Here is a 16,874-nt window from a genome sequence, read left to right as displayed (position 1 = left end):
GGGTCTAAATAATGAGGCGGGCAGAGAGATGTTTGTTCACCCCGGGAGAGAGAGAGAGAGAGAGAGAGAGAGAGAGAGAGAGAGAGAGAGAGAGAGATGGGGGAGGGAGAGAGAGAGAGAGATGGGGGATGGAGATAGAGAGAGAGAGATGGGGGGAGGGGAGAGAGAGAGAGAGAGATAGAGACAGAGAGAAAGAGAGAGAGAGAGAGAGAGCGAGAGAGAGTGAGAGAGAGAGATGTTTACTCAGCTTTCAGGAGAGAGGTTTGCACAGGACAATTACCTCAAGATGCATTGAATCTTCTAGAGCACTATAGAGATCTTCCACACAATGGGAGAAGAGGGGGCTAGAGAAGATAACTAGTCAATTTCTGCAACGCGTCAACTAAACAAAAGAATTGCCAGATCTAGATAGAATGTGAACAGAATGACGACAGCTGCGGTAATAGAAGGGGAAAGGGAGAAAGGGGATACCTAGTCAGTTGCACAACTGAATGCATTCAACCGACATGTCTTCCGCATTTAACCCAACCTCTAATAGCCATCATATTGAAGATCCATCTGTACGAGAGTAATTCTCAGCTTAAGCTTCACAAGGACATGGACTGGATCTGTGAGAGAGTGATGTGATGGAGATCAATGCAACAACAGAGAACTGCATATGTTCTCTTAGAAACATGAACCTCTCAATTTTTCTAAGTGTTCCGCATTCTGTTCTATTCTTTCTGTTCTGTTCTAAACATTCTAGTTCTATGGTTTTAACTCTATGGTTCTAATTCTCAGGCCTGGCATCGTGAGCTCAGCTAACCAACGTTTCCTCATGCAGACTGACTGTGTGTGTGATGCTGATGAGATTGGGAGAGACATGAGAAACAGGAGGGGGTACAGCTAAGGCGAGGTGGAGTAAGAAGGAGGACATGGTGAGAAAGACAGAGAGAAATAGTGAGATATGGAGATTTAAAGAAAGAGAGATAAAAAGAGGGAATAAAAAGCTAAGGACATATGGAGTTAAGAGGACAGGACACACACTGTGAGTTAGAGAGTGAGAGAGGGATATAACTCAAGAAAGACAGAGAGAGGTAGAAGAAAAATCAAATAAATAAAGAGCGTGGTGCCATGTCTCTCAGTGCATATCCCCTGATTAATCTGCTCATTAGAATGGATCCCACAGCTGATTATTATATTAATAATCCATTGTGTGAAGGGCTGTCTGATGCAGAGAGAGACAGAGAGAGAGACAGACAGAGAGAGAGAGAGAGAGAGAGAGAGAGAGAGAGAGAGAGAGAGAGAGAGAGAGAGAGAGAGAGAGAGAGAGAGAGAGAGAGAGAGAGAGAGAGAGAGAGAGAGAGAGAAAGAGGGAGAGAAAGAGCAAGATAGAGAGGCACCTCGCCTTACCTCCCAGACACAGATTAACCTGTTTTCCACAGGAGTCTGGGAGCCTGGAGAGTCCCGAACAGCCATTTACCTGCACCCCTACCTGGGAACTCAGCTCTTACTGCTGGAGTCATACCGTGCACACATCTACACAGATACCTTAGGGCCATATAAGCCACGGCTGACCTCTGTTTATGAACCTGCTACAGCCTCCTAAACTTTATTTCAGTCATAAAATTATCCACAATATGAACTCTGGACAAGCAGTGTTACTTATTGTACAAGGATCCATTGATTTCTACAACATTTACAATTCATTTACATATGACTTCACCCATAGTGAGGACTAGTAGCAGAGTGTATAGAGGACTGGTATGCTGTCTCTATCCCAGGTCCCTGGTCTCATTACCTGGGGCCCCTGAGGGTCTCCTGACTCACCCATAGGAGAATGCCATCACAACATTCACAACCAATGCCATAGAAACACTATATTGTGCCATAGGACCCAGGTCAAAAGTAGTGCACTATATAGGAAATAGTTCAAAAGTTTCAAAGTTTTATTGTCACATGCATAGGATACAGCAGGTGTAAAACAGTACAGTGAAAAGCTTTAGGTTAATCTGGGGTTGTGCATTATCATGTTGACACATGAGGTGATGGCGGAGGATGAATGGAATGACAATGGGCCTCAGGATCTCGTCCTACGGTATCTCTGTGCATTGAAATTGAAATCGGTAAAATGCAATTGTGTTCGTTGTCCGTAGCTTATGAATGCCCATACCATAAACCCACCACCACAATGGGGCACTTTGTTCACAACATTGACATCAGCAAAACGCTCGCCGACACGACGCCGGCGGATGATTCCCGGTTTCAACTGTACCAGGCAGATGGCAGTGGGTGTGTGCATGGTGATGAGTGTGAGTGTGTGTGTATGTATGTATGCGTGTGGTGTCAGTAGTGAGTGTTACCAAACATTATCTTTGGAAAACTGCCATGTAGATGTACAGAGACAGAGACATCTTCTTCATCCATCCATTTCACCAAGGACGGTAGGCTCTTTAGTAATTCACTTGGTTTATATTATCTCCTAAATGTTTTAAAGGGGATAGGGGTAAGTGTTTACTGGAAGACTGCACTGTAGAGCTAGGGAGTGTGAAGTCAGAGACAGAGGTTGCAGCCCAAATGGCACTCTATTCCCTTTATAGTGCACTAATTGTTACCAAAACAGTAGTGCACTATATAGAAAATAGGGTGCCATAGGGCACTGGTCAAAAGTAGTGCACTATAAAGAGAATAGGGTGCAATTTGGAATACCCCCAGAGATTGTATCTGAGGTAAAAACCAAGTCACACCACAACACTGCCAGACTCCACAAGGTTAAGACTGTAGGATCAATGAAACTTCAACAGAGCAGGACTAAGGAGAATCTAGAATGAGAATGTGTGTTTGAGAGAATATGGTTGAGTGTATCCATGATAGAGAGAGAAAAAGAGAAATAATATAAAATACAAAAACCATACACTACCAGTCAAAAGTTTGGACACACCTACTCATTCAAGGGTTTTTCTTTATTTTTACTATTTTCTACATTGTAGAATAATAGTGAAGACATCAAAACTATGAAATAACACATATTGAATAATGTAGTAAAACCAAAAAAAGTGTTAAACAAATCAAAATATATTTTAGATTTTAGATTATTCAAAGTAGCCACCCTTTGCCTTGATGACAGCTTCGCACACTCTTGGCATTCTCTCAACCAGCTTCACCTGGAATGCTTTTCCAACAGTCTTGAAGATGTTCCCACATATGCTGAGCACTTGTTGGCTGCTTTTCCTTCACTCTGCGGTCCAACTCATCCCAAACCATCTCAATTGGGTTGAGGTCGGGTGATTGTGGAGGCCAGGTCATCTGATGCAGCACTCCATCACTCTCCTTCTTGGTCAAATAGCCCTTACACAGCCTGGAGGTGTGTTTTGAGTCATTGCCCTGATGAAAAACAAATGATAGTCCAACTAAACGCAAACCAGATGGGACGGCGTATTGCTGCAGAATGCTGTGGTAGCCATGCTGGTTAAGTGTGCCTTGAATTCTAAATAAATCACTGACAGTGTCACAACCATCACACCTCCTCCTCCATGCTTCACGATGGGACCACACATGCGGAGATCATCCGTTCACCTACTCTGCGTCTCACAAAGACATGGAACCAAAAATCTCAAATTTGGACTCATCAGACCAAAGAACAGATTTCCACCGGTCTAATGTCCATTGCTCGTGTTTCTTGGCCCAATCAAGTCTCTTCTTGTTATTGGTGTCCTTTAGTAGTGGTTTCTTTGCAGCAATTTGACCATGAAGGCCTGATTCACGCAGTCTCCTCTGAACAGTTGATGTTGAGATGTGTCTGTTACATGAACTCTTTGAAGCATTTATTTAGGTTGCAATCTGAGGTGCAGTTAACTATAATGAACTTATCCTCTGCAGCAGAGTTAACTTTGGGTCTTCCTTTCCTGTGGCGGTCCTCATGAGAGCCAGTTTCATCATATCGCTTGATGGTTTTGGCGACTGCACTTGAAGAAGCTTTCAAAGTTCTTGAAATTTTCCGGATTGACTGACCTTCATGTCTTAAAGTAATAATGGACTTTCGTTTCTCTTTGCTTATTTGAGCTGTTCTTGGCATAATATGGACTTGGTATTTTACCAAATAGGGCTATCTTCTGTATTCCATCCCTACCTTGTCACAACACAACTGATTGGCTCAAATGCATTAAGAAGAAGAGAAATTCCACAAATGAACTTTTAACAAGGCACACATGTTAATTGAAATGCATTCCAGGTCACTACCTCATGAAGCTGGTTGAGAGAATGTCAATAGTTTGCAAAGCTGTCATCAAGGCAAAGGGTGGCTACTTTTAAGAGTCTGAAATATAAAATATATTTTGATTTGTTCAACACTCTTTCGGTTACTACATGATTCCATATGTGTTATTTAATAATGTTGGTGTCTTCACTATTATTCTAAAATGTAGAAAATAGTAAAATTAAAGAAAAACCCTGGAATGAGTAGGTGTGTCCAAACTTTTGACTGGTACTGTATGTGCCAATGAGATACAGAGAGAGAGAGAGAGAGAGGGAGAGAGAGAGAATGAAAGAGATCGAGGAGGGGGGTAGAGAGAGAAAGAAAGAAAGAGAGAGCGAGAGAGAGAATGAGAGACAAAGAGAGAGACAGAGAGAGAGTTGAGAGAGAGAGAGGGGGGGTAGAGAGAGGAAGAATTAAAGAGAAAAAGAGAGAGAGAGAGAGAGATAGAGGGAGTGATAAATATAATGCGCATTGGAGGTCTTCATATCAATGGAGCGTGAGTATAGTTTGGAGCGAGAGAGCGAGATACAGAGAGAAAGAGAGAAGATCACATGACTTATCTATATTTCAGCATGCATCATCTCACAGCACAACTGAATGGGAGGAGCGCCCCACCCCCATCCACTGTAATAGTCTCTTTGAGCTGCTGTACCCTTCCAACAAGAATACCAATAAAGACCAATAGATCAGTGCACCCAGGTCAGGAGGTAACATAGTTTAATACACTGAGTATACCAAACATTAAGAACACCTTCCTAATATTGAGTTGCAGCCCCTGTTCTTACTGTTTTGTATACTCAGTGTATTACCCAGACTCCTATGCACCAGCGGGGGGTGACGGTTTCTGTAAAGCCTGTGAGAGGGATTTGAAAACTCCCTCAAACATGCATATAACAGTCAATGGATCTTCCATAGAATATGTTTGACATTCTGATCACCTTTCCGTATTTGATCATTTTAATGACAGAACAGTCACAGTGGGTATGTATAGTAGTAGATACCTATGAAACAGGGGCACAGACAGAAAGTGGCTGAGACGGTGCTCGAACCCCCATACAAGATTGAACCATTACAGGTGAGTCTTACATTTTACATTTTAGTCATTTAGCAGACGCTCTTATCCAGAGCGACTTACCTTGGCGATCTGGACACACCAGTTGAGCAACAGCTGAGAGCCGATGTTGTCCTTGTGTTCATGGACGTAGTCGAGCAGGCAGCCGTGGGGCATGAGCTGGGTGACCAGCTGGATGGTGGGGCTCAGGCAGACCCCCAGGAGACGGACCAGGTGGGGGTGTTCCATACTAGCCATGATCAGAGCCTCCTGGGGAACACACACAGGGACTCAGGCCCACAGGGAGACCATATATTCTAATACATTGGAACCATAAACCACAGGGGGTGCCTATATTTGTCCTGTGTAACCTGTACAAGTATGTGGTGTGAAATGGAAGTGTGTTTTTTGCATATCCCACTCCCCCGAGACACCTTCGGAGAGTGGGGTCACGGCCAGGGATCAGCCATTATTGACCGCGACCCTGGAGCAATTAGGGTTAAGTGCCTTGCTCAAGGGCAGATCGACAGATTTTTCACCTAGTCGGCCCGGGGATTCGAACTCTAGCATCCTTTCGGTTACTGGCCCAACACTCTAACCGCTAGGCTACCTGCCGCCCCTATACACTGCTGTATGTCAGGGGGGTAAGGGGACTCTTATGAGGGCTGTATTAGGACTGAAATTTATTTTGCGTTCGTTCAAATCATGCATTATTCCATTTGGTTTAACTGATGTGCAGCAGAAGTACGAGCAGGAAAGATATCAACATTTAATCACCCAATTCACAAGATACAATCACACTAGCACTCACAGCCACCAGCAGTACAGCCAACCTCCCCCAAACACAAAGACGACAACTCTAACATAAATTCAACCAGTTTATTGCCACGTTGTATCACATGACAGTGCTGGTGTTACACAGAGCGAGAGAAGGCAGGAAAGTATAGTGCATACGGCTCAGAGATTTGGTCTGCGGCCCAAATGGTACCCTTTTCCCTTTGTAGTGCACTACCATTGACCAGGGCTCATAAGGAAACACACAGGGCTTTGGTAAAAAAGTAGTGCACTACAAAGGGCTAAGGGTGTCATTTGAGATATATCTTGGATTTATGATCGCTGCTTCACTGCGCTTGAATAATCCAATCCTTAGTTATCAGCTGCAGATCTATTACAATCGAAGGCCCTATATCTCCAGGATCTTAAATCAGGGCCATTGTCAGAGGGAGAGAAGGGGAGAGAAGGAGAGAGAAGGAGAGAGAAGGGGAGAGAAGGAGAGAGAAGGGGAGAGAAGGTGAGAGAAGGAGAGAAGGAGAGAGAAGGAGAGTGAAGGAGAGAAGGAGAGAGAAGGGGAGAGAAGGAGAGAGAAGGGGAGAGAAGGAGAGAGAAGGTGAGAGAAGGAAAGATGGGGAGAGAAGGAGAGAGAAGGAGAGAGAAGGAGAGTGAAGGAGAGAAGGAGAGAGAAGGAGAGAAGGAGAGAAGGGGAGAGAAGGAGAGAAGAAGAGAGAAGGAGAGAGAAGGAGAGAGAAGGAGAGAGAAGGGGAGATAAGGAGAGTGAATGAGAGAAGGGGAGAGAAGGAGAGAAGAAGAGAGAAGGAGAGAGAAGGAGAAAGAAGGGGAGAGAAGGGGAGAGAAGGAGAGAGAAGGAGAGAGAAGGGGAGAGAAGGAGAGAGAAGGAGAGTGAATGAGAGAAGGGGAGAGAAGGGGAGAGAAGGAGAGAGAAGGGGAGAGAAGGAGAGAGAAGGGGAGAGAACGGGAGAGAAGGAGAGAGAAGGAGAGAGAAGGGCCCCTCTGTCTGTCGGCTTTTGACTGAGCCTGCCTGTATAACAGCTCATGGTAAAGAGGTTCACCTATCATCTATGTGTGTATCTGTGTGTAGTGGGGGGGGGGGGGGGCTATCCAACTGGCTATAACTCTACAGCATAAGCTTAGAATAGAAACACACACGACACAATCATGCACGAACACAAACACACACACACACCCTTGAACATATCTCCACACACATGATATATTGATAGCTGTGAATTTGTTGCGTGTATAGTGACATGATCTTGTTCACGATGATGCAAGGACTGAGAAATGCTATCCTCATGCTACATATTAGCATGCGTGTAAAGATCTATGGCAGTAGCGGTCTACTACTGTTTGCATTGATGAGTGTGAATGTGAGTGTTCTGCTGTGTGTGTTAATCAGTGTGCGTCTACGTGTCTCATCTACATGTCGTCTACGTGTGTCTTCTACGTGTATCATCTACGTGTGTCTTTTACATGTGTCGTCTACGTGTGTCGTCTACGTGTGTCTTCTATGTGTGTCTTCTACGAGAGTCTTCTACATGTGTGTTCTACGTGTGCCTTCTACGTGTATCATCTACATGTGTCGTCTACGTGTGTCGTCTACGTGTGTCTTCTACGTGTGTCTTCTACGTGTGTCTTCTACGTGTGTCTTCTACATGTGTCGTCTACGTGTGTCTTCTACGTGTGTCTTCTACATGTATCTTCTACATGTGTCTTCTACATGTGTCTTCTACATGTATCTTCTACATGTGTCTTCTACATGTGTCTTCTACGTGTGTCTTCTACATGTGTCGTCTACGTGTGTCTTCTACATGTGTCTTCTACGAGAGTCTTCTACATGTGTCGTCTACGTGTATAATCTATGTGTGTCTTCTACATGTGTCGTCTACGTGTGTCTTCTACGTGTGTCTTCTACGTGTGTCTTCTACGTGTGTCTTCTACATGTGTCGTCTACGTGTGTCGTCTACGTGTGTCTTCTACGTGTATCATCTACATGTGTCGTCTACGTGTGTCGTCTACGTGTGTCTTCTACGTGTGTCTTCTACGTGTGTCTTCTACGTGTGTCTTCTACATGTGTCGTCTACGTGTGTCTTCTACGTGTGTCTTCTACATGTATCTTCTACATGTGTCTTCTACATGTGTCTTCTACGTGTGTCTTCTACATGTGTCTTCTACGTGTGTCTTCTACATGTGTCGTCTACGTGTGTCTTCTACATGTGTCTTCTACGAGAGTCTTGTACATGTGTCGTCTACGTGTATAATCTATGTGTGTCTTCTACATGTGTCGTCTACGTGTGTCTTCTACGTGTGTCTTCTACGTGTGTCTTCTACGTGTGTCTTCTACATGTGTCGTCTACGTGTGTCGTCTACGTGTGTCTTCTACATGTGTCTTCTACGTGTGTCTTCTACATGTGTCATCTACGTGTGTCTTCTACATGTGTCTTCTACGAGAGTCTTCTACATGTGTCGTCTACGTGTGTCTTCTACATGTGTCTTCTACATGTGTCTTCTACGTGTGTCTTCTACATGTGTCGTCTACGTGTGTCTTCTACATGTGTCTTCTACGTGTGTCTTCTACGTGTGTCATCTACGTGTGTCTTCTACATGTGTCGTCTACGTGTGACTTCTACATGTGTCTTCTACGTGTGTCTTCCACATGTGTCTTCTACGAGAGTCTTCTACATGTGTCGTCTATGTGTGTTGTCTACATGTGTCTTCTACGTGTGTCGTCTACATGTGTCGTCTACGTGTCTCTTCTACATGTGTCTTCTATGTGTGACGTCTACGTCTGTCGTCTACATGTGTCTTCTATGTGACTTGTGTCGTCTACACTGGTGCCCTGCCGGCACACACACACACACACACACACACACAGACACACACACACATCTAAGTGTCTCATCTACATGTCGTCTACGTGTGTCTTCTACATGTGTCGTCTACGTGTGTAGTCTATGTGTGTCTTCTACGTGTGTCTTCTACGAGAGTCTTCTACATGTGTCTTCTATGTGTGTCTTCTACGTGTATCATCTACGTGTGTCTTCTACATGTGTCATCTACGTGTGTCGTCTACATGTGTCTTCTACGTGTGTCTTCTACGAGAGTCTTCTACATGTGTCGTCTACGTGTGTCTTCTACGTGTATCATCTACGTGTGTCTTCTACATGTGTCGTCTACGTGTGTCGTCTACGTGTGTCTTCTACGTGTGTCTTCTACGTGTGTCTTCTACGCGTGTCTTCTACATGTGTCGTCTACGTGTGTCCTCTACGTGTGTCTTCTACGTGTGTCTTCTACATGTGTCTTCTACGTGTGTCTTCTACATGTGTCGTCTACGTGTGTCTTCTACATGTGTCTTCTATGAGAGTCTTCTACATGTGTCGTCTACGTGTATAATCTACGTGTGTCTTCTACATGTGTCGTCTACGTGTGTCGTCTACGTGTGTCTTCTACGTGTGTCTTCTACGTGTGTCTTCTACGTGTGTCTTCTACGTGTGTCGTCTACGTGTGTCTTCTACGTGTGTCTTCTACATGTGTCTTCTACATGTGTCTTCTACGTGTGTCTTCTACATGTGTCGTCTACGTGTGTCTTCTACATGTGTCTTCTACGAGAGTCCTCTACATGTGTCGTCTATGTGTGTCTTCTACATGTGTCTTCTACGTGTGTCTTCTACGTGTGTCTTCTACATGTGTCTTCTACGTGTGTTTTCTACATGTGTCGTCTACGTGTGTCTTCTACATGTGTCTGCTATGTGTGTCTTCTACGTGTGTCATCTACGTGTGTCTTCTACATGTGTCGTCTACGTGTGACTTCTACGTGTGTCTTCTACGTGTGTCTTCCACATGTGTCTTCTACGAGAGTCTTCTACGTGTGTCGTCTACATGTGTCTTCTACGTGTGTCGTCTACATGTGTCGTCTACGTGTGTCTTCTACGTGTGTCTTCTACATGTGTCGTCTATGTGTGTCTTCTACGTGTGTCTTCAACGAGAGTCTTCTACATGTGTCGTCTACATGTGTCTTCTACGTGTATCATCTACGTTTGTCTTCTACATGTGTCGTCTACGTTTGTCTTCTACGTGTGTCTTCTACATGTGTCGTCTATGTGTGTCTTCTACGTGTGTCTTCTACGAGAGTCTTCTACATGTGTCGTCTACGTGTGTCGTCTACTTGTGTCGTCTACGTTTGTCTTCTACGTGTGTCGTCTACGTTTGTCTTCTACGTGTGTCTTCTACATGTGTCTTCTACGTGTGTCTTCTACATGTGTCTTCTACATGTGTCGTCTACATGTGTCTTCTACATGTGTCTTCTACGAGAGTCTTCTACATGTGTCTTCTACGAGAGTCTTCTACATGTGTCTTCTACATGTGTCGTCTACGTGTGTCTTCTACATGTGTCTTCTACGAGAGTCTTCTACATGTGTCGTCTATGTGTGTCTTCTACATGTGTCTTCTACGTGTGTCTCTACGTGTGTCTTCTACATGTGTCTTCTACGTGTGTTTTCTACATGTGTCATCTACGTGTGTCTTCTACATGTGTCTTCTATGTGTGTCTTCTACGTGTGTCATCTACGTGTGTCTTCTACATGTGTCGTCTACGTGTGACTTCTACGTGTGCCTTCTACGTGTGTCTTCCACATGTGTCTTCTACGAGAGTCTTCTACATGTGTCGTCTACGTGTGTCGTCTACATGTGTCTTCTACGTGTGTCGTCTACATGTGTCGTCTACGTGTGTCTTCTACATGTGTCTTCTACGTGTGTCTTCTACATGTGTCGTCTATGTGTGTCTTCTACGTGTGTCTTCTACGAGAGTCTTCTACATGTGTCGTCTAAGTGTGTCTTCTACGTGTATCATCTACGTTTGTCTTCTACATGTGTCGTCTACGTTTGTCTTCTACGTGTGTCTTCTACATGTGTCGTCTATGTGTGTCTTCTACGTGTGTCTTCTACGAGAGTCTTCTACATGTGTCGTCTACGTGTGTCGTCTACGTGTGTCGTCTACATTTGTCTTCTACGTGTGTCGTCTACGTTTGTCTTCTACGTGTGTCTTCTACATGTGTCTTCTACGTGTGTCTTCTACCTTTGTCTTCTACATGTGTCGTCTACATGTGTCTTCTACATGTGTCTTCTACGAGAGTCTTCTACGTGTGTCTTCTACGAGAGTCTTCTACATGTGTCGTCTACGTGTGTCTTCTATGTGTGTCTTCTACGTGTGTCTTCTACGTGTGTCTTCTACATGTGTCGTCTACGTGTGTCTTCTACATGTGTCGTCTACATGTGTCTTCTACGTGTGTCGTCTACATGTGTCGTCTACGTATGTCTTCTACATGTGTCGTCTACGTGTGACTTCTACGTGTGTCTTCTATGTGTGACGTCTACGTCTGTCGTCTACATGTGTCTTCTATGTGACTTGTGTCGTCTACACTGGTGCCCTGCCGGCACACACACACACACACACACACACACACACACACACACACACACACACACACACACACACACACACACACACACACACACACACACACACACACACACACACACACACACACACACACACACACACACACACACACACACAGGGGTCCAGAGTACCATGGTGTTGACAGTCTTCATAATTAATGAGTATTCATCCTCCTGCTATGCTGCTAGCTGCAGGAGGAAACAGGGCTGCTGATCATTGGCCAAACATCGCCAGGGGCCATTTCCATGTCCGTGTGTGTCTGTGTATGTGTGTGTGTGTTGTGTTTGTGTATTGTGTGTCTCCACGTCCAATCTGAAGACACGTGCCACTGCGTTTTGATTGCTGTTTAAATGAAGAAGCTGTGCGGCCTCCTCTTCCTAAATCCTCCATGCAGGGAGGGAGGAGAGTGGAGGGAGGAGAGTGGAGGGAGGAGAATGGAGGGAGGAGAGCAGAGGGAGCAGCGCGGCGAGAGGACAGAGGAGGAAGGACAGAGGAGGGAGGACAGATGAGAGAGGACAGAGGAGGGAGGACAGAGGAGGGAGGACAGAGGAGGGAGGATAGGCTTCAGCCTCCTCAGTCTGAAGCCTGGTTCTCCAGCCGTGTGAATTTGGGTCCAAAATGACACCCTATTCCCTTTATAGTGCACTACCTTTGACCAGGACACATAGGGCAGGGAACTATATAGGGAACATAGGAGGTTGGTGGCACCTTAATTGGGGAGGATGGGCTCGTGGTATCGGCTTGAGCGGATTGAGTGGAATGGTTTCAAATACATCAATCACATGGTTTCCATGTATGTGATGCCATTCCATTCACTCCATTCCAGCCATTATTATGAGCTGTTCTGCCCTCAGCAGCCTCCTGTGACAGCGAATAAGGTGCCATTTGGAACACAGACTGAGTCTCCCCTACCCTATCTCTCCACGTTGACCCCTCCTGTTTAGTCAAAGACATCTGAAGGTCCTCCTCCCCCCTTCCTTCCCACTCCTCCCTCATGCTGTCCTCCAGTTGACAGGCAGCTATCCCACCAGCCACGGCAGCAGACAGTGCTGGACCTGGGTAAAACTACTATTTTAAATAATTTCAAACACTGTGCTTAATTTAGCTTGCCTGTTGCAATTGAACCAATGTAATAGTCCACTCCAGGCAGGGTAAAGCAAGTCATTGAAAGATTGATATATATTTTTTTAAACCAGGTCTGCTGAGCCCCATTGACTCCTCTCTTGGAGAGGTGAAGAGAGGAGGGGAGAAAAGAGGATATGAGAGGAGGACAGAAGAGGAGAGGACAGGGGGAGGAGGGGAGAGAAATAGGAGGGAGGAAGCGAGTGAAGGGAAAGCTCATTAGCATAGCACTCGGCTGCTGATGCACTGTGGGAAATACCCAGCCTGCCTCTGGTTCCTCCTGGGGGCCATCACTAAGACCGCCTGCTAAGACACGTGTTACGTACTGTACTTAAACACACACACACACACACACACACACAACGTACATGCATACACATGTGTACACACATCAAAGCAAGATTGATAAAAATAGACATACAAAGACGCCGTAATACAAAGACATTAAAACACAGCGTAAATGGGTCGCTAGGGGGTTTCACTTAGGTTGCATCACAGACGTAGTAGATAACATCATTAGATTCTTACATTTTTCCTTTTGAAATAAAAGACTGCTGAATGTTTACTGAATGAATGGGGAATCGTACCGTCGTCAGCCCCATTGGTGCTGTGCTGTGAGCCTGTGGTGTGTGCGTGAGTGCGTGTGGCGGTGGTGGTGTAGCGTATGGGGTCTCTACGGAGCTGGTAAAACACTCACATCCATGAACTCCACGTTAGCCTTGGGTCCCGTTGCCTCGTTCAGGATCTTGATGGCCACCGGGATCTTCACTGTCTCACCCTCCGGCACCCAGATACCCTGAGGGGGGAGAGGAGGAGAGAGGGGAGAGGAGATGAGAGGTAAGTTAGAGGGGGAGAGGAGATGAGAGGTAAGTTAGAGGGGGAGAGGAGGGAAGGAGATGGGGAGTGAGTTAGACGGGATGATAGGAGAGGAGAGAAGGAGAGGGAGAGGAGAAGTGCAGGGCAGGAGAGGTGAGGTACATGAAGGGAACAGGAAACATTTGTAAAAAAGGGGAGTGGAGAAGTGGGAACAGGGGAGGTCAGACTACACAGCCACTGTCACAAAGTCAGACACTATGGTTTCTAGACATACAGTAGTTTAGACCTCTTACACTGTGAGATATATAGCAGTTCAGGGCTATCTCTCTGCACTCATCCTCTCTCCTGCATGCGTCACAGCAGACCTGACCTGGATTTGCATGTGATCCTTACTACAGTGCCTTAGGAAAGTATTCAGACCGCTTGACGTTACAGCCTTTTTCTAAAATTGATTAAATCGTTTTTCCCCCTCATCAATCTACACACATTACCCCATAATGATGAAGCAAAAACAGGTTTTTAGAAATGTTTGCTAATTTATTCAACATACAAAACTGAAATATTACATTAACTATTCAGACCCTTTACTCAGTACTTTGTTGAAGCACCTTTGGCAGCGATTACAGCATTGAGTCTTCTTGGGTAGTTTCTCCCATTCTTCTCTGCAGATCCTCTCAAGCTCTCTCAGGTTGGATGGGGAGGGTTGCTGCACAGCTATTTTCAGGTCTCTCCAGAGATGTTCGATCGGGTTCAAATCCGGGCTCTGGCTGGGCCACTGAAGGACATTCAGAGACTTGTCCCGAAGCCACTCCTGCGTTGTCTTGGCTGTGTGCTTAGGGTCATTGTCCTGTTGGAAGGTGAACCTTCGCCCCAGTCTCAGGTCCGGAGCGCTCTGGAGCAGGTTTTCATCAAGGATCTCTCTGTACTTTGCTCCGTTCATCTTTGCCTCGAGCCTGATTAGTCTCCCAGTCCCTGCCACTGAAAAACATCCCGACAGCATGATTCTGCCACCACAATGCTTCACCGTAGGGATGGTGCCAGGTTTACTCCAGATGTGATGCTTGGCATTCAGGCCAAAGAGCAATCTTGTTTCTCATGGTCTGAGAGTCTTTAGGTGCCTTTTGGCTTCCGTCTAGCCACTCTACCATAAAGGCCTGATTGGTGCAGTGCTGCAGAGATGGTTGTCCTTCTGGAAGGTTCTCCCATCTCCACAGAGGAACTCTAGAGCTCTGTCAGAGTGACACGCTCTAGGAAGAGTCTTGGTGGTTCCACACTTCTTCCATTTAAGAATGATGGAGGCCACTGTGTTCTTGTGGACCTTCAATGCAACAGACATTTCTTTGTACCCTTTCCCAGATCTGTGCCTCGACACAATCCTGTCTCGGAGCTCTACGGACAATTCCTTCGACCTCATGGCTTGGTTTTTGCTCTGACATACACTGTCAACTGTGGGACTTTATTTAGACAGGTGTGTGCCTTTCCAAATCATGTCCAATGAATTGAATTTACCACAGGTGTTTATTTTATTTTATTTATTTTACCTTTATTTAACTAGGCAAGTCAGTTAAGAACAAATTCTTATTTACAATGACGGCCTACACCGGCCAAACCCGGACGACGCTGGGCCAATTGTGCGCCGCCCTATGGGACTCCCAATCACGGCCGGTTGTGATACAGCCTGGAATCGAACCAGGTGGTCTGTAGTGATGCCTCAAGCACTGAGATGCAGTGCCTTAGACCGCTGCGCCACTCGGGAGCCCCAATCAATGTACTCCAATCAAGTTGTAGAAACATCTCAAAGATGATCATAGCAAAGGGTCTGAATACTTATGTAAATAAGGTATTTCAGTTTGTTATTTTTTATAAATGTGCAAACATTTCGAAAAACCTGTGTGTGCCTATCGGAACTCTCACTCTTTCTCTCTCTCTCCCCTGTCTACCTCCGTTCCTCCCTCCCTATTTCCTTCCATTCTCATTTCCTGTTATCATCTCCCCAGGCCCCTCTTCTCTCGCTCCTTATCGTTCTCTCTCCCAACCTCCACCTTGAAACACCTCCTCATTTCTAACTAGCAAAACAAGTGGTTGAGTGTATGTGAGTGCATGTGATAAGGTGATACCTTGTAGACGGTGCCGAAGGCCCCCGAGCCCAGTATCTTGACCCTCTTGAGTTCAGTCTCTTTGAGGATGCGGAGCTGGGCCTGGTTAGGGGCGGTACCACTAGGTGTCAGGGGCTCCACTAGCTATAAGGAGAAACAATCAATCAACTTATCATTAAGTTAAACAGTAAATTAATCAATCAACTCATCACTCAATGAGTCAGTCAATTAATCAATGAAGTCATAAGTCAATTAGTCAGTCAATTAATCAATCAGCAATATGTTAGTTCCTCACTCCACTACCAGTCAATGAACCAATGAACCTATCTATCTATCAAGCTATTAAGAAACCAACCAGTCACATCTCCCATGGGTATGGCACTCTTTAATCTTTGGAAGAGAAACTTTAAAAGAGACTTACCAGAGAGGCAAAAGTGAGAAAAAGAAAACAAGAGGGGAAGAGAGAGGGAAAGAGATGGTTGAAATGGGAGAGATGGAGAGAACGAGGGGGTGGATAATAGCAACAGTTGAAGAGGAGTATAGGCTCTCGTAGTTTCATTATCTTTCAAGTGGAGAATGAATCCACTGGAAGGGAGAGAGGGAGAGAGAGGGAGAGAGGTGAAAAGAGAGGGAAAGAAAGGGGAGAGAAAGAGGTAGAAAGAGAGGGGAACAGAGAAAGAGACAGAGGGAGAAAAAGAGAGAGAGACAGAGAGAGGAAGAGGGAGAGAGAAAGAGAGACAGAAGGAGGGGAAATAGAGAGATAGAGGTAGAGGGAGAAAGAAAGAAAGAAAGAAAGAAAGAAAAGAGAGTGGCGAGAGAGAGAGAGAGAGAGAGAGAGAGAGAGAGAGAGAGAGAGAGAGAGAGAGAGAGAGAGAGAGAGAGAGAGAGAGAGATAAAGAAAGAGAGGGAAGGAGCAGAGAGAGAGAGAGAGATAGACAGGGAGAGGGAAGAAAAAGAGAGAGAGAAAGAGAGAGAGAGACAGAGAGAAAGAGGGGGAGAGAGACAGAGAAAGAGAGAAGAAGTAAATCAGCTCTCCTCTCTGCCTCGGCCCTGTCCTCTGACTCATCACAACATTCATTAAAAAACCATAGCTGTTCTTTATTTAAATGGTATTCTGAATCAGCCTTGCAGGACAGGACATAGAAGAGGAAAGAGGGGAAGTGGAAAGAGAGAAGGAGAGGGGGAAGAAAGAGGGAGAATGAGAGGGGGAAGAGAGAGCAAAGAAGGATAGGGGAAAAGGAAGAAGAGGGGGAGGGAGAGGGGGAGGAAAGAGATATGTAAGGACAGGGAAGGGGCAGAGAA

The 16,874-nt window shown here is 45.5% G+C and overlaps 1 protein-coding gene across 1 annotated transcript in view; it reads right to left on the bottom strand.

Moving 5' to 3' along the window:
* Positions 1-16,874, bottom strand: part of erbb4b (erb-b2 receptor tyrosine kinase 4b) — a 423,779-nt gene that overhangs the window by 25,664 nt on the left and 381,241 nt on the right. Inside the window, exons 9-11 of the mRNA XM_084179659.1 lie at positions 15,594-15,716; positions 13,358-13,456; positions 5,370-5,555 (exon numbers count right to left, since the gene is read on the bottom strand). Of these exons, the coding sequence (XP_084035785.1) occupies positions 5,370-5,555; positions 13,358-13,456; positions 15,594-15,716 (408 nt within the window). The remainder of the gene's footprint in view (positions 1-5,369; positions 5,556-13,357; positions 13,457-15,593; positions 15,717-16,874) is intronic.

This window comes from Coregonus lavaretus (assembly GCF_964263955.1).
Source record: "Coregonus lavaretus genome assembly, chromosome: 16".
NCBI classification, from domain to species: Eukaryota; Metazoa; Chordata; class Actinopteri; order Salmoniformes; family Salmonidae; genus Coregonus; species Coregonus lavaretus.
This window is presented reverse-complemented; position numbering and strand designations above follow the sequence as displayed.